This window comes from Xiphophorus couchianus, chromosome 5 (genome assembly GCF_001444195.1).
Source record: "Xiphophorus couchianus chromosome 5, X_couchianus-1.0, whole genome shotgun sequence".
NCBI lineage: Eukaryota > Metazoa > Chordata > Actinopteri > Cyprinodontiformes > Poeciliidae > Xiphophorus > Xiphophorus couchianus.
In genome coordinates, this window is record NC_040232.1 from 37,049,346 (window position 1) to 37,063,953 (window position 14,608).

Below are 14,608 nucleotides of genomic sequence, written 5' to 3' on the forward strand. Positions count from 1 at the left end.
TGCACAATGGGCTCTTTGCACCTCAGCTTCTGCGTTCGGGGAAAAGCGGCTCAATTGTTTCCGATCTATTAAAAAAGGCTCTTTACACAGGGTGTTTGCAGGGCTTGTCCAAGGTAACAATTAATGATGTACATCGATCCGAAGCCCCGACAATAAGCTGGAGAAAGGTTTTAAGATGTTCGCCTCGTTATACACAGATACGAAGGTGAGTTTTACTTTCTTTAAACTTTGTGGCTAACATTAGCTTTAGCTTATGCTAGACATTTTTCTTGTAAAAATGTGCTATTTAAGTATCTAAACATTTTTCATCCATTCTAACGGACAATGTTTTTACCTTGTTTTCAAGTATATTATGTGGTTTATTGTCTTTAGTGTCAGAGACCAAGTAACGGGGATTTTACGGTTCAGGCTTTTTGCTTCTGAAGCACAACGGGCCCATAGCTTAACATTAGCTCTGGTGTCGGAGTTCTAGTTCAGCTGACTGTTCAGGTTCAGTTGTTGCTTTTAGAAAAATATGGCCGTGTTCCTTAATGTCTCCGTGTTACTTCGCTTTATTAGTTTTGCATGCTTCTTGTGAAGCAGGACGGTGTTTACAGCAGTGTGTACAGGCGGATCAGTTGCTCGGCTGTCTGGCTCTGGTCTGCTCTCTCGTTCCCATTAACTCTCTTTCAGGCTGAATACAGAAGTGATTCCATGGAAATAACACAGGAGGCTCCTTTACCTTCTTCTTTAGGCTGAAGAAGTTGATCCGCAGTGAAGTGAAGGCTGTAAACTTTGCTGTGCGGCGTTAGCTTTAACTGGTAGCGACGAATATTTACAAGCCACCGTCTTCTTAATTCAGGATCGCTTGGAAATCCATGAAAACTTAAAAGCCCATTATATTAGGAAGACAACAAAGTGCATAATATTGTTTTATTTGCGTCTGAAATAAGACTTTGTCTTTTCTAGCTATCATGGTAACTCAAAGCGGAAAAGAGAGAGCCGCATTTGCGCATGCGGTTGTGACGTCAGAGCGCCAGGTGCAAAGAGCCCATTATCTGGTCTACAGAAAAGCAGCTACTGCTGATGTGTGTTTGAGGAAGAAAAGACAACTGATTAATAATTAAAGGATTGGAGAGACTAGTCAATTTTAAAAAGTGTAAATTATGAATTTAAAAATGACTGTTACATTTATTTGATATGAAATTAAAGCTTAACTGACTTAATTTAATGTCAGTTACATTTAATAATAAATAAATGTTCACAAATTAAAAGGGTTTATTACTACAAGGCTTCTCCTTATACCTGTTGTCTTTACTGTAGCTGAGCAGGGAGGTGGAGGTATTTGTTATCCAACCCTAGCTGCCAATTAACCAAAGATCAGCAAGAGCACATTTAGTTTGAAATTCAGTTACTGGTCCCACACTGCTGCTAAGTGGATTATACTGGGACTGAGCATCGGCCCATTCCTTAGCCAGGCTGGCCGGGTCACCATCCAAGAATCACATCAGAGCACTGAAGTCATCGGGGGTCAGCGCAGACTCAGCCAAGCTAACGACGTTAGCAGGCAGCCAACTGTAGTCTAACGTGATTGGAAAAGGTCAGCGTGGATTGATCGGTTGTTGTGGGCAGAGCAAAGAGCGGAGAGGAAGGGAGCGACTCACAGAGGCAGACGTGGCAGCGGACAGCAGAGGCAGGATGCCTCCGCAGGCCATGATCAGGTTGTCCACCACCTGGGACACCAGGTGGATGCTGTTGTGGACAAACACGGTGTTCTCGCTGCTGTTCACAAAGTCCAGGACCGTTTTTGTGGAGTGACTAAGAGAGAGAAAGGACAAAAAAGTGTGACGACGTGTTAGAGTCAATGTAGACAGGGAAAAAAAGAAGATAGAGTAAGATTCTATCAAAAAAAAAAAGTCAGAAATCTTGAGAATAATATCAGAACTTTGTTTAAAAAAAAAAAACACGGAAAGTAATTTGATTTGTTTCTCATTGCAACAGGCTTATATATTAAAGAAGATGCATAGCACAGATATATCTTCCCAGATACCATTCTACTTATTCTTTAAACACAAAATATTTAGCAAGAAATGTTAGGATGCCGACATTGTTTGAACAAAACACAGTGAGGCCCAGGCTGGTTTGAGGTCCTGAGGTACTTCAAAGATGGCAACCGTCTTCCATCACATCACTGCTGTGGTTTAAATTGTTTTAATGAGATCTCAGAGAGCAGAGCTGCTGCAGAGAACCAACTCGCCTCCAGAAGCACAGAGCCTTTGGTTTGGAGACATTCCCTTTTTACAGAAAAACAGCTGTGGCTCCCAGAGGAGCAACACTCATCTTTTAGACTGTAAAGTTCTTATCAAATGAAATCTAGAGACGAGCATGTCTGCTGTGAAATAAACAGCCAGGAGGAGCAGAAATTGAGTTTATTCAAAGGTTTCGCTTAGTTTCTTCCTCACTTTGAAAATCTCTTTAAAAATCTAACAACTTTCGAAGGACTCTTCAATTTGTTTCACTGAAACAAACTTAACCTAAGGAAGGCATTAAAATAACAAATGATTAACATTCTGTATATACTCTAACAATATTTGATATGTTATCAGAGCCTAAGTTGTTTAGATTGTGCCATCCATTTTAACAGTATTGGTTTATCTATAATTACCATAACAGGATGGTGGTATGTCTGCTCCTCTTGAAACCATCTGATTAAAATCAAAAATAATTTAACTGAGGTGTTAGTAACTTGTAAATAATAATAATTCCAGGGTAGAGTTTAAACAATTAGTCAAATTAATCGTTAATAATTGGTAAGGCGTGTTGGTCAGCTCCTCAAGAGGACTTGGTAAACCTTTATTCAGAGAATTAATATAAAGGTAATGGCAACATGAGGAGAATGTGAGCCGGTATGAGGGTCCTTACCTCCTCCACGCCTGAACGTCCGTCTCAATAGAGAAGAGTAGGTCGGTGAGGAGGCGCTGATGCATGTGGGACCAGCGGAACTCTGGGATACGGAACATGGTGGAGCGAGGAGCCGAGGTGCTGCTGTCTTCTGGCCGGCCTGGTGGACTTCCTGCTTCCCCTGCTGCGCCTGTGGTTTGGCCTTGGCTTGATTCCTGCAAAGTTACACCAACCAGACAGAACTTTAACAGATCTAACAGATTCAAGAACATTGATTCTAATGTCCAGAGTCAATAAATAGATGCATACTGTAATAGAGGTCTCCTTGAGTTCAAGTCTCTCTGTGTCCACGGCAACATTTGCCACGTCCAGCCGGGCGATTTTGGTCTCTTTGGTCTTTCTGGCAGGATCTGGAGTCTTGCTGGTGCTGGAGCCTGGGGTGCTGGTGTCAGGGGCATGCAGAGGGGTCTCCTCTGCGGCGGACATACTGGACTCTGAAGGCTGGCTTTGTGGGGTTGCCTCTGGAGCTGCTGCATCCTGTCGGTCTGAAGCAGCACCTTCTGACTTAGAGGAAGACTCCGGACCACTAACATTTTCTTTGGTGGGTTCCTTGACACTTTGGTCAGCTACTTCAGTTTCTGGAGCGGGACTTTCCGAGCAAGGCACCTGGTTCTCGACAGAGTCCTTCTCTTGTTCTTCTCTTCTCACCGTCTCCGTTTCCTGTTTGCCTTCTTCCGTTTTTGGCTCCTGTTCTCCGAGATCTTTTGTTTTGCTTCCATCCCCTTCACGCTCATCTTCTGCTTTTTTCACAGACTCTCCTTCTTCTCCCGCAGCAGCTGAAGCATAAGACGACTCTTCTTGGCTATCGTCCACATCGCTCGGGTTGATCTGGTCGCTAACGGACGACACGTCGACCAAGTCCTCGTTGAAAATAGAAGCTCCGCCCAGCACGCTGTTCTCCAGGGGAGCTGGAGGCTCGGAGGACATCTGCTTGCTCTCGTCTCCTTTTTCAGAAGCTACACTTGCCTCTTCGGTTGAGAGCTCTGATGAATCCCCTTGTTCAAGGTGGGCTACTTCTGTCTGCGCGTCATCCTTTGTTGGGGCAGCAGAATCTTCTTTCGTTGTTGGACCAGAAGCTTCACTCTGGGCATTCCCTGACGTTTCTGCATTTTGGCTGCTTTTCTCAGATGCTGGCTCAGTCACTTCATCTTTGTGAACTGCAGTAGAAGTTTCTTTATCAACGTTTGATTGATCACCAGAAGAGAACTCCACTTTCTGCTCTTCCTCAGCTCCGGCCAGGATGTTGGACACGGTGACGGATGATTGGTTCCTGTCCTCTGCAGCCTCCACAGGCATAGGAGTGATGGTGGAACCGGATGTTGAGCGGAGGGATATTTGGGACCCTTCATCTACTGCGAGCTCGACGACCGTTGAGGGCGCCATCTCTTCAGCAGGCGACCCGTTGACAGATTTGGTATCTTCAGAGATTTGGCTCACTCCAGAGATGGTGCGAATGGTGCTGCGAGAACTGGTCGACCCCTGGTGCTGGTACTGACCGAACATGCGGGACAAACTTTCTTTGTGCTGCTCAAAGGTCACCTGTGAATGTACAGTTCATAACAATGTCAGAAAGAGGGCTGGACAATAAATCAATACCAATATATATTGCGATAGACAAGATCAATGTCAACAGATAATACTTCTGATAGAATGTTCAAACATTTCACTGAATTCTAATTGAGAACCGCACAGCATTCTGGGGGATGTAGGCAGAGCAAAGACTTTAGTCGCTCAACCTCTCGCATCCAGCTAAGCAAAGTAGGAGGAGTCAGCTATCTCACTCTTTGGTTACCTAGCAACAATCTGCTGAGTAACGCGAGCAGCAGCAGTTTCAGGATTTGCCACTGTGCCTCAAAACTGTTTAAAAGTAAAAAACAACAGTGTGGAAAGAAAACTGTGGATAAAAAAAGTAAAGGTCAAGTCATCAGTTTGGTAGCTTTTCTGACAGGTGAAACAAAAAAACTAATCAATAATTATCAATATTTACTGTTGTGAAACGCTGATATCGTGATACCTTTTTCAGCCATATCATCCTGCTCTAGTTAGAAATATAACTAAATGTCAATGCTAACCATTTTGCGTTGTACAGATACAGAGCAATAAAATTAAAAACGTTTAAACTGTAGACATCTGGGTACAGGGCAATGTATTAAAATATAAAGGTTGCTTCCCTGCCTCAAATTCTTTTAAAACAGTTTAAACACTTACTCCAAACCAACCCCTGCAATTGTGTAGGGGGGCGGCTTGGGAAGGAGTGTTTCTGTTTGGGCATTCAAACACACAAACCCACAGAACATCAATCTCACAACTCCAAAGACTTCAAACTGCCTGAAAGCTTTGAGTTTCTCTCCCCAGCTCCGCTTCTTCAGACCATAAGCTTGATTCATCGTTAGGGTCGTCTAAACTGGCTTGCCTACACAGATACCACAACTGTTCCTCGAGTTTACAGGGAATGGTCTGAAAATGAGGAAACATCAAGTTGTAAGGTATGACAATGACTTGTTGATGTCAGAACGACAGACGGACTGCTTGAAGATGATGAAACGACAAGTCGCTCGAGTGATGGAAAAATAATATCCCTGAATGCTCAACATGCCGATCCTCGAAGCAGATTAGCTACAGCAGCAGGAGACCACACCGGTTGAGGCTGAAAACAGGAAACAGAGACTATAGTTTGGATCATAAAACCTAGACAAACACAGGTTGGAAAATGATTCCTGGTCCGTTGAGTCTCAATCAAATGTGACACTCCTGGCACATTGACAGTAACTAAACAGAAAACAGGGCAGAAACCCAGGCGGCTACTTTGGCTACAAACAGACGTCGTATATGGCGCTCCCGCTCTCCCACTATACCAGTACCACTCCCACATTCACAAAAATGGATCATTTGCCAGATCACCTATTCATGAGAAGCTCGATATTTTTCTAGAAGACTGCATTGGACGCCTGTCTTTAAAATTTCAAACAAATGATTTGACAAAAATGTATTGCTCCATTATCAGGTCCACATGACCAGTCAACTCTAGAAAGTACTCTATACTGGTGCCAGATGTGGGAAAGTTTAGAGACTGTCTGAAATATCTGATAGTTTGAATAAATAAAATGTAATGCACCCAGAAAAAAAAGCTTTTATTTTTATGTCTCAAATTCACGGGCTCAGAGGAAAATGCTAATTTATCAAAATATAATTCAGGAGTAAGCCTGTCAAGCAAAAATAATAATCAATTAATCGCATGATAAATTAAAATCAGTTCAATAATATTCTTCCGATTAATATTTTTTGATGGTCAATTTTGTTATCAGAGACATTATAATCCATTTTATACATGGTTTCAGTTGTAAGTGGTCTTTATTTCCCTTTTATTTATTATTTTTGGTTGACATGTTTTAGTTTTCATCCTCCGGTTCTAGTGTTAAGTGAAGTGCTCTTTGTAAAACATTTTAGTTTATTGGTGACTTGCATAATTATGTCATTGTAAATATATTACATGAAAATAGTCTCAAAACAGAAACGTTTATCAATTCATCGTTCAGCAAAATTTGCTATTGTGACAGGCCTATTTAGGAGGCCGTTATTTTTTTTCTTTAAACGAAATGGATCCAAATTTTTTTTGAAGTTTTAATGGACTAGGATGACAGAGGTGCATCTGAACAAATAACACCACGGAAATAGTCAACAATAGGTCATCAATGACAAATACGTCAAATAAAGCCAGATTTTTAAGCATATTCTTAGTCCATGTTGTCAAAAGTCTAACTACTCAACTGATGACGGTGAACCCAACAGCAGCAGCAAAATGATCTCAAAATCTTTGAATCTCAGTACATCATCCCACCACTGGGACTGTTTGTGGATAACCGCGTCATATTTAAAACTTCTCTCTCTTAAGCATCTGGCCGAGGCCTATTAACCTCCATCAGTCTTCCTATCATCTGATACGGGTAGACCAGACTGCTAGTCTATACCGACAATAGTCCACAGTGGCATGTGAGGAAGAACCCGTCCATGTAAGCAGTCATAGATTAGCAGCAGATACTATTAGTTTCTGTCTTTTAGAAGTGCTGAGTGCGTGTCCGGCATCGGCAAATCCTCCCACGCCTAATTTAAGACCCTGCATTAATCACTCGGTTTGGAGCACAGAGTCGAAGATGGGGCTGTGTGTGTGTGTGTGTGTGTGTGTGTGTGTGTGTGTGTGTGTGTGTGTGTGTGTACAGGGTTGGTGGGGGGGTAGAAACTAAACCTACTTGGCTGATTTTTCACCTGAGGCTATTTGGACAGAAGAAGGGGAAGAAGAGAAAAAAAAGAGGAAACCGAGAAAAGAACAAACATGAGAACGCTGAAGATGAAAGAAGAAGAAAAGGAAAATAAAGAAAGTGAGTGATTGAGAGAGGAAGAAAGGAAAGAGGGAGAAAGAAGCTGATTATTTGTAATTAATTAGGCGTTATTGTTCTAAATTAGCCCTCTACATGGGCGCTCATTAATCTTCTGTAGTGGGAAGCAGTGACTGGTAATCTATAGCCGTTTTCTGAGTGCCCGGCCTGCTCTAAATGGACCAGTCTTTCCGTCTTTCCAACCCCCAGCTCTGCCTCTTCGTCCCACTCTCCCACTGATCACACCAGACGACCTTCCAACTCATTAGTTTGAGCTTAATTTGGCATTCATCATTTTTAGCAATTAAAAGGCTGCATTAAGACTGCACTGCCGCAGACATTCTGCAGGAAAGTGGCGAAGCACATAACATCATAGATTAAGGATGCCGTCTGTACATTAGGATGATGTATGCTGGTCTTAAATGGGGCTCTGCAACAGATCCAGTTACCACTAGACAGAGGGGGTGTGTGTGCGTGTGTGTGTGGGCGTGCGCGGTTGTGTGCGTGTGTGTCTGTGGTTTCTGAAAGAGCATTTAGCTCTGCTCAAAAACACAGAAAGTGCCCTGGGTGGCTAAGGCATCAGTGCTGATCTAATCTAATTTCGGTCTCCTCAACGACTCGGCCGGTTTGGCCGTAGCGGGTTATGGAAAAATGTTAGGATAATGTAGAGGCTTTTCTAATTTGACAGCTAACATGGTATTAACTGGGTGCAACAAGCCCAATTCACCCAGTCCCTTAGCATCGTATGCCAAAATACGGCACCAGGAGATTTTCCCACAGTGGGCAAAGACGATATTTAATGACAATACATGGACAGGAAACAGCATCAGTTTTTCTGAGAATAGTAAATAGTTGACAACTCAAAGTATCACAAAAAGACATGGCATAAAACCACCAAGTTCCCTTTTACTTTATAAAACTTTATAGAGTAATAAATACTAGGCTTGCCACAATAAACAATAAATCAATTTATCGCATGATAAATTAAAATACTATAATTTTTATTTGCTTAATTTATCGTTTTTCTCTTTTCTCTCTCTTTTTACCAAAAACTGAATGATAAAAGTTGTCAATCTGGTCTTTTGGTCTCCCTCGCTTTTTTTGAAAGATAATTTTGTTTACACAGACTTCATAATTCGTTTTATTTGTTGTTTCTGTTGTTTTACTATTTTGTTATTTATTTTGGATATTTCAAATGTCTTCCAGTTCCAGTGTTTAAATGTTCATTACAATTTAAAGTTTACTGACCTTTTAGAATGTGTTCTTGAATTAAAATGTTATTATTGCAATATTACTTAGATGGCTTCAAAACAACAATATTGTTGTTTATCGCAATAAGCTCTGGGACAATTTATCATCCAGCAAAATTTGTTATTGTGATGTTGTCATCACTATGCATTTCCATTGAGTAAATCTATCTCCGAAAATCTAATTGCACAATTATAGTCAATGGGAACGCAGCAAGTGGTAAGCAGTTTTGTGTTCGTAACTTTTTTAACCAGGTATGTGTCACTGAGATTAAAAATACATTACAAAATACATCTACCATCCTACTTTCATAATCGATCCATTTTTCTGCTTTGCACCAATTCAAGAGAACATTAAACATGAACTAGAGTTTTGCTAAAACAACATTGCAACATTTCAGGTTATTCCATCGGAATGAGATCAGTCAATGGTTTAATACAAACTACTGTTCCTGCTTCTGCTCTCTATCTCCTTGGAGTCTGACATATGGACTGAAGCAGCTGACGGTAGGAGAGTGAAGGGCAGTGGGTCCTTCACACCTCAAAGCTCTCCCTTTTGGCGGGCTCCTTGATTCCCAGACTGACTCTGGTGCAGAGGGGCACCTTGAAGGGGATGTGTGAGCTGAGAGTGGGAGGGCTGTAGTGTCAGTGGGCCCACCTGCTGGAACATCTGTCTGTTCACACGACACGCATGCAGATGCACTACTTTGCAGATGACTGACAGAAGTATATGCATAAGTGCACGCTTGCAAAAATGATGTCAGGTTTACTGGCGCTTTAATCTGAGTAGAATTGGAGCTTGTACAAAAATGTACATGTGCTGCTTTAGCTTTTTTTTTATTACGCAATTGTTTTCAACTATGAAATAAATTGCAATGTTTGAGAAAGCCAATGCAGTTTTGATCATCTCATTTATTCCTTTAAAACAAAGCTGTACAAAAAAAACCAAGACTTGTGTCAAAAAGTGATTCACCCTAAACCTCATGACGGCAAAACCTAGAAAGACTTGCATGTGATGTCTGACTGGATTTCAGAGTCCATATCACTGCCTTCCATGTCCAACTACATTCAAAAATAAATATAGACACGAGAAAAAATGTCAAATGTCTGTGTTCCACTTTCAATGCCAACAGCATAGTTGAAGGTAAGCTAAGTTTGGCTACAAAGGTTGAATATTCAGAATGTTATGGATTGAAGAACTGACTAAATTCAAGTAGGCAATTTACAGTCATTTCATTTGTTCTGCACCGAGTTTTGAGGCAGGTTAGAAGTTTTGTGTTATTAATAACTTTGTGCATAAGCAGTGGAGTTTAGTAGGCCAACCTCTGCAGAGCTTCACAACTGTTCCATGTGTGGATAATAAATCCCGACGTGGCTCACTGACTAGTCTTCAGAAATGGCCTTGTATCAGGGGACGATGTGTTGCTTCTAGAGATCGTTTAGCCTACTTCCTGTTGTCAGACAGGTGCTCTTTAGGCCATTTCTTAATTCCACATGGCTAGCAAAAGAGAAACTGAACCAAAATGCAATTTTGGTGAATTAATTATATCATTCACGAATTAAAACCAGGGTAGTTCTTTTTTCTGAATAAATTAATTTGAAAACTGTAATTTGTATTTTCACTGGTTATATTTGAGATTGCAAAGTACAGATCTGAAACATAAAAGTGTGAAAGGAAAACAAAAACAGAAGAAAGAAAATCAAGTAAATACTTTTTCACTATAATATCCTTCACAATAAGCATATTTATTTGGAAATCCTTGCTTCTTCTGTATGTTTGCTCAAGGATAGATATTAAAGTCTAAATTAACACCTGTTATAAATACCTTTTACTAAAACTAACTATTGCTAAGTAATGCTATCAGACTCAGAACCAATTGTTGAATTTCTCTTTTACATAAAGCCAACTGGATCATTTTAAATGTTTAGGTTTTAAATTCATTTTAAATATTGTGATGCTATGAAACTGCATTTTGAATTGTCTTGGAGTATCTGTCTGAGATTACAATTTGTTGATCTGAAACCTGACTGGAAAGCAAAAACAGAAAATCTGTAAGGAGGTAAATACTTTTTCACTATAATGTTCAGCACAATTCACATTTTTTGGGGAACTATTGTTTCTTTGGACTTTTGCTCAAGAATAGGTATTAAAATAAAAATCAATACCTGTCATAAATGACATTACTGTAAGAGTAATTGTTGCTGAATATTTTTAGATGCAGGAACAATTGTTGCATTTCTCTTTTACATAAAAACAATTGAATCACCTTAAATGTTTAGGTCTTAAATCGAGTCATGCTATGATACAAGGCCATTTTTACACAAAGCAATGATGGTGAGTTTTTCGTTCTGGCCCAGGCCAAACTCGGTCTGTATGTGTGCGTAAAGTGCAGATATGCATTTCTGCATGCATATCTGCACTTGAGCCCAGGCGGCTCCCACAGGGACGCGTGTATTTATGAGGCCTTGTTCCTCTGATTGTTCTTGCTTTTGCAACCATGAATATTCAATGTGCTCAGAGAGAGAAGGGCTTGCTAGGAACCCAGGAGAGGAGGAGGAAAAAAAAAAACTGTGGCTGGTAACTCACAATCACCGAAACACAGACACACTGATGCTATCACACGCACAAGCACACACGCGGCCCTGTGGCGGTGGGAGGAGAGAGCAACAGTGACAAACAACTCTGGTGCTACAAAGGTGGCAGCAAATCTATCAAACGGGACAATAAAATTGCAATTGAGTTTCTTTAGGATTTTTCTTTTTTCTTTTTTTTCATAGCGCATGTTATTTGCAGCTTGGTTGCTGGAAATAACGCACTACAGAGGCTCCAGGACACTGCATGTTGGAAAACTCTCCTGGATTTTTCTGAGCAGGCTGTAAATCCCTAATTAAAAACACCAATATTAAAAAAACAAAAAAACAAACAAAAACAGTAAAAACTGTGCAATATTTTTACTCATCTCAAAAATAACATCACACACTTCTTTTTTCATGATCTTCGTGTCTTTTTGTCACACCGAGACGCACATCTACCTTCACGTGGAGGAGTGTGTGTGCCCCCTGTTGGCTGGCAGCACTCACTGCACCTCCCCCTCCCTCCAGGGGGTTACCGACGCCCCCTCAAATCACGAGCGCTTCTTTAACTCCACTCTCAATCTGCCAGCTTTAAAAGCCCCCCAGACCACAATCCGACACCGGCCTCAATTATTTCGCTGCCCTGGAACGGAGTTGTGTAACGTGATATCAACAAAGAATTTCTGAGGCACTGTTTTGAATACAACCTTTGGAAATAATAAGTGCCAGGAGTTTATTTTTTATCTGTTCGGCGTGAAAGAAAGAGACTCTTTACATACATTTTTTTTTTTTTTATTTAAAAAAAGGGGCCGGAGGGGGGGATCCATTCCGACCGGGTCGTGCTGTAACGAGCTTTTAAACGATAATCAGCGGAAAGCCTCGGTGGTTTTAATCTGATGGGCGAGGGGAGCGAGGCTTCGGTACAAGTGGGAGTTACCCAGCCAGGCGACAGGGATGATGTCTCTGTGATGAGCTGCATGTGGCACACAGGGACTGACTTATTGCTCTCATTTTCACTGGAGACCAAGTGAAGATGAAGGTTACAGTTACGCTGATGTGATGACTGTTTAGGTTAACTATATTGCTGCAAGATGTGAGTGTGTGTCATGTGCAGTTGAGCTTATATGAAGAGACGCCATCCAAATAGGAGAGAGGGGAAAAAAAAGGCTGACTGTTACAAGATACAGTCAGCCTTTGTGTGTGTGTGTGTGTAGGCGTGCGCGGGTGTGTGTGTATGACATAATGAGCACTCTGACCTTGGAGTGGGTGATGGACAGGGTGTCCACCCAGACGCGCCAGCCGCCCCACTCGTACTTGATGGCGTGGTAGAGCAGGATGCGGAAGACGGCGTAGACCATCTCGGTGATTTTCTGCTCCTCGTTGTTGCTCGGGCTGACGAAGCAGAGGGAGAGCATCCACTCCTGCCACACGGAGCACTGCAGCAGGCTCCTGGAACGACAGCGGGCCCCGGGCATGAGGGCCAGCCTCCGGTCGGGTGGGGGAGCCCCTCCACCCGACCGGAGGCTGGCTGGTTATAATAGTTTTGGGGGTTTTATTATAGTTTCATTTTAATATTGTCATGACTTTTCATTTGTCTAATTCAGTTCGTTTTTGCTTGTTTTTAATAGTTATTAAATATTAAATATTGTTTTGTTTTGTTTTTATTAGTTATAGTAATAGTTTTAGTTTTCATATTTTTGGTTAATTTTTAGGTGCATAATTCAAAAGCTCATCGATTGGGTAATAAATACTCAGCAGAACATACCATTTCTCAACAGAAACTGACTCTGGTGTTTTATCCCAACTTTTGCTGTCGCCATTTTGCAAACTATTTTGTGGCTCATGGAGTGAAATAATTTGACAACAGCCGATATAACCTGCTTGTGCAGGGGAAAAAACAACTTCACATCAGTTTAAGGGAGGATATTATAGCTATAATTTCAGTACAATTTAGTTTTAGAAACGCACAATTTAGTTCTTGTTATCTTTTCCACCCCCCCATTAATTCCTGTTTTTATTTATTTCCGTTAACAAAAGTGTTTTCTCGGTTTCAGTTTTTTACTACAATAACTTTGCGTCTTACCTGCGGTTCTCTCGGCTGTTATTGAACAGCTTGATCATGTCTGACAGGAAGACCCGGCGGACCTCCATGCTCTCAGGCGACTGGGGGCAGTTCTTCAGCAGAGCAGCGATTACCTTCAGCATCTCTGGGAGAGAAAAACAACCGTTTTAACAAGCCAGAGGGGGAAAAAAAATTATTTTCTCGTTAATGCAGAAAATGGGAACCAACCATAAAAACCAAGCGTTTCTCCTTCGTTAGCCATTTTGAAATAAAGAACACAAAGGCCTTCTCTACAGTGAATCAATACAAAAGTAGCCAGTCAGGTTCCCAACTTGAAAGCGTATTATTTTGGATTTATTTCAACGAAATGTGGCACATAACTAAAGTGGAAGTCAAAAAAATTATTAAAAAGAAAATTGCCAGGGTGAATTTTTCCTCCCATCAAATCTAACAAAATTGGGGTCAATCGTTTGTGCAGCGAACCGGCACAAACAAAAACAGCGGCACAATTTCTGTTTGTGTCGATGTCAACTCAAACGTATTAAGAAATGTTTCCAGAGGTCATCAAAGGTCAACCAGCCAGTGCACATGCAGAAATGTAAACAATATATGAGGTGAATCAACTGTGCTATGTTTGTGTAGCAAAAATGTTCACTTGTGCTTTTATCATTTTTAAAATTTAAATTAAAAAGAAAAGTTTCCAGAGGTCACCAGAGATAAACCTGTCCTACACAAATTTGTTTGATTTTGTAAATGTGGGAAAGGGGTGGTTGACCTTTGATGACCTCTGGAAGCATTTGTTAATATCTTTAAAATGACAGCAGCACAAACGAAAATGTGTGCTGCGCAATCAATTTGGCATCAATTTCATTTGACTTGAAGTTCGGGGGCGGGCCCTGGGGGGATTTCACTCAGGTCTAAAAATCTGACTGTCTGCACCCCGCTTGAATCAAATCTAACAAACAGCTTGGTTGAAGTTCTAACTTTCCAAATCCCGGCTATGCATCATTTCACAACATCTCCTGCTCACATCAGTTGCTTTATGAAGGCCTTGCACTTCCACACCGAGTATTTGCATCACGGACACATATCGGTCCGTGTAGAACTCATCGGGCCGAACAACCAAACACACCTTTGGTCTCAGTCTCCATAACAGACTGGAGGAAAACGAGAGGGTGGAGCTCTGAAACGGTTGCGGTGCTGCGTGAACAGGCGAGCCGGGCTGCACACACACACTCCAGAGAGGCTTTGGCTTGGGTTAAACCAAAGAGACTGACTGTTTAGATGAATTATCTAGACAGTGTCAGTGTGCATTTGCCCTCAGCAGAGATGCTGGGGCTTGGATTTCACTTGTCTCTTCAGACCTTGGTGCTAACCAAATCTCCCCCACCCAGTCTCCTCCTTCCAGACGC

At 41.5% G+C, this 14,608-nt stretch overlaps 1 protein-coding gene across 6 annotated transcripts in view; it reads right to left on the reverse strand.

Moving 5' to 3' along the window:
* Nucleotides 1-14,608, reverse strand: part of lrba (LPS-responsive vesicle trafficking, beach and anchor containing) — a 243,144-nt gene that overhangs the window by 183,601 nt on the left and 44,935 nt on the right. For all 6 annotated transcript variants that reach the window (XM_028018763.1, XM_028018766.1, XM_028018765.1 and 3 more), the window contains 5 exons: nucleotides 13,218-13,341; nucleotides 12,391-12,583; nucleotides 3,190-4,479; nucleotides 2,902-3,095; nucleotides 1,644-1,797 (listed from right to left, as the gene is read on the reverse strand). In XM_028018763.1, coding sequence (XP_027874564.1) covers nucleotides 1,644-1,797; nucleotides 2,902-3,095; nucleotides 3,190-4,479; nucleotides 12,391-12,583; nucleotides 13,218-13,341 — 1,955 coding nt within the window. The remainder of the gene's footprint in view (nucleotides 1-1,643; nucleotides 1,798-2,901; nucleotides 3,096-3,189; nucleotides 4,480-12,390; nucleotides 12,584-13,217; nucleotides 13,342-14,608) is intronic.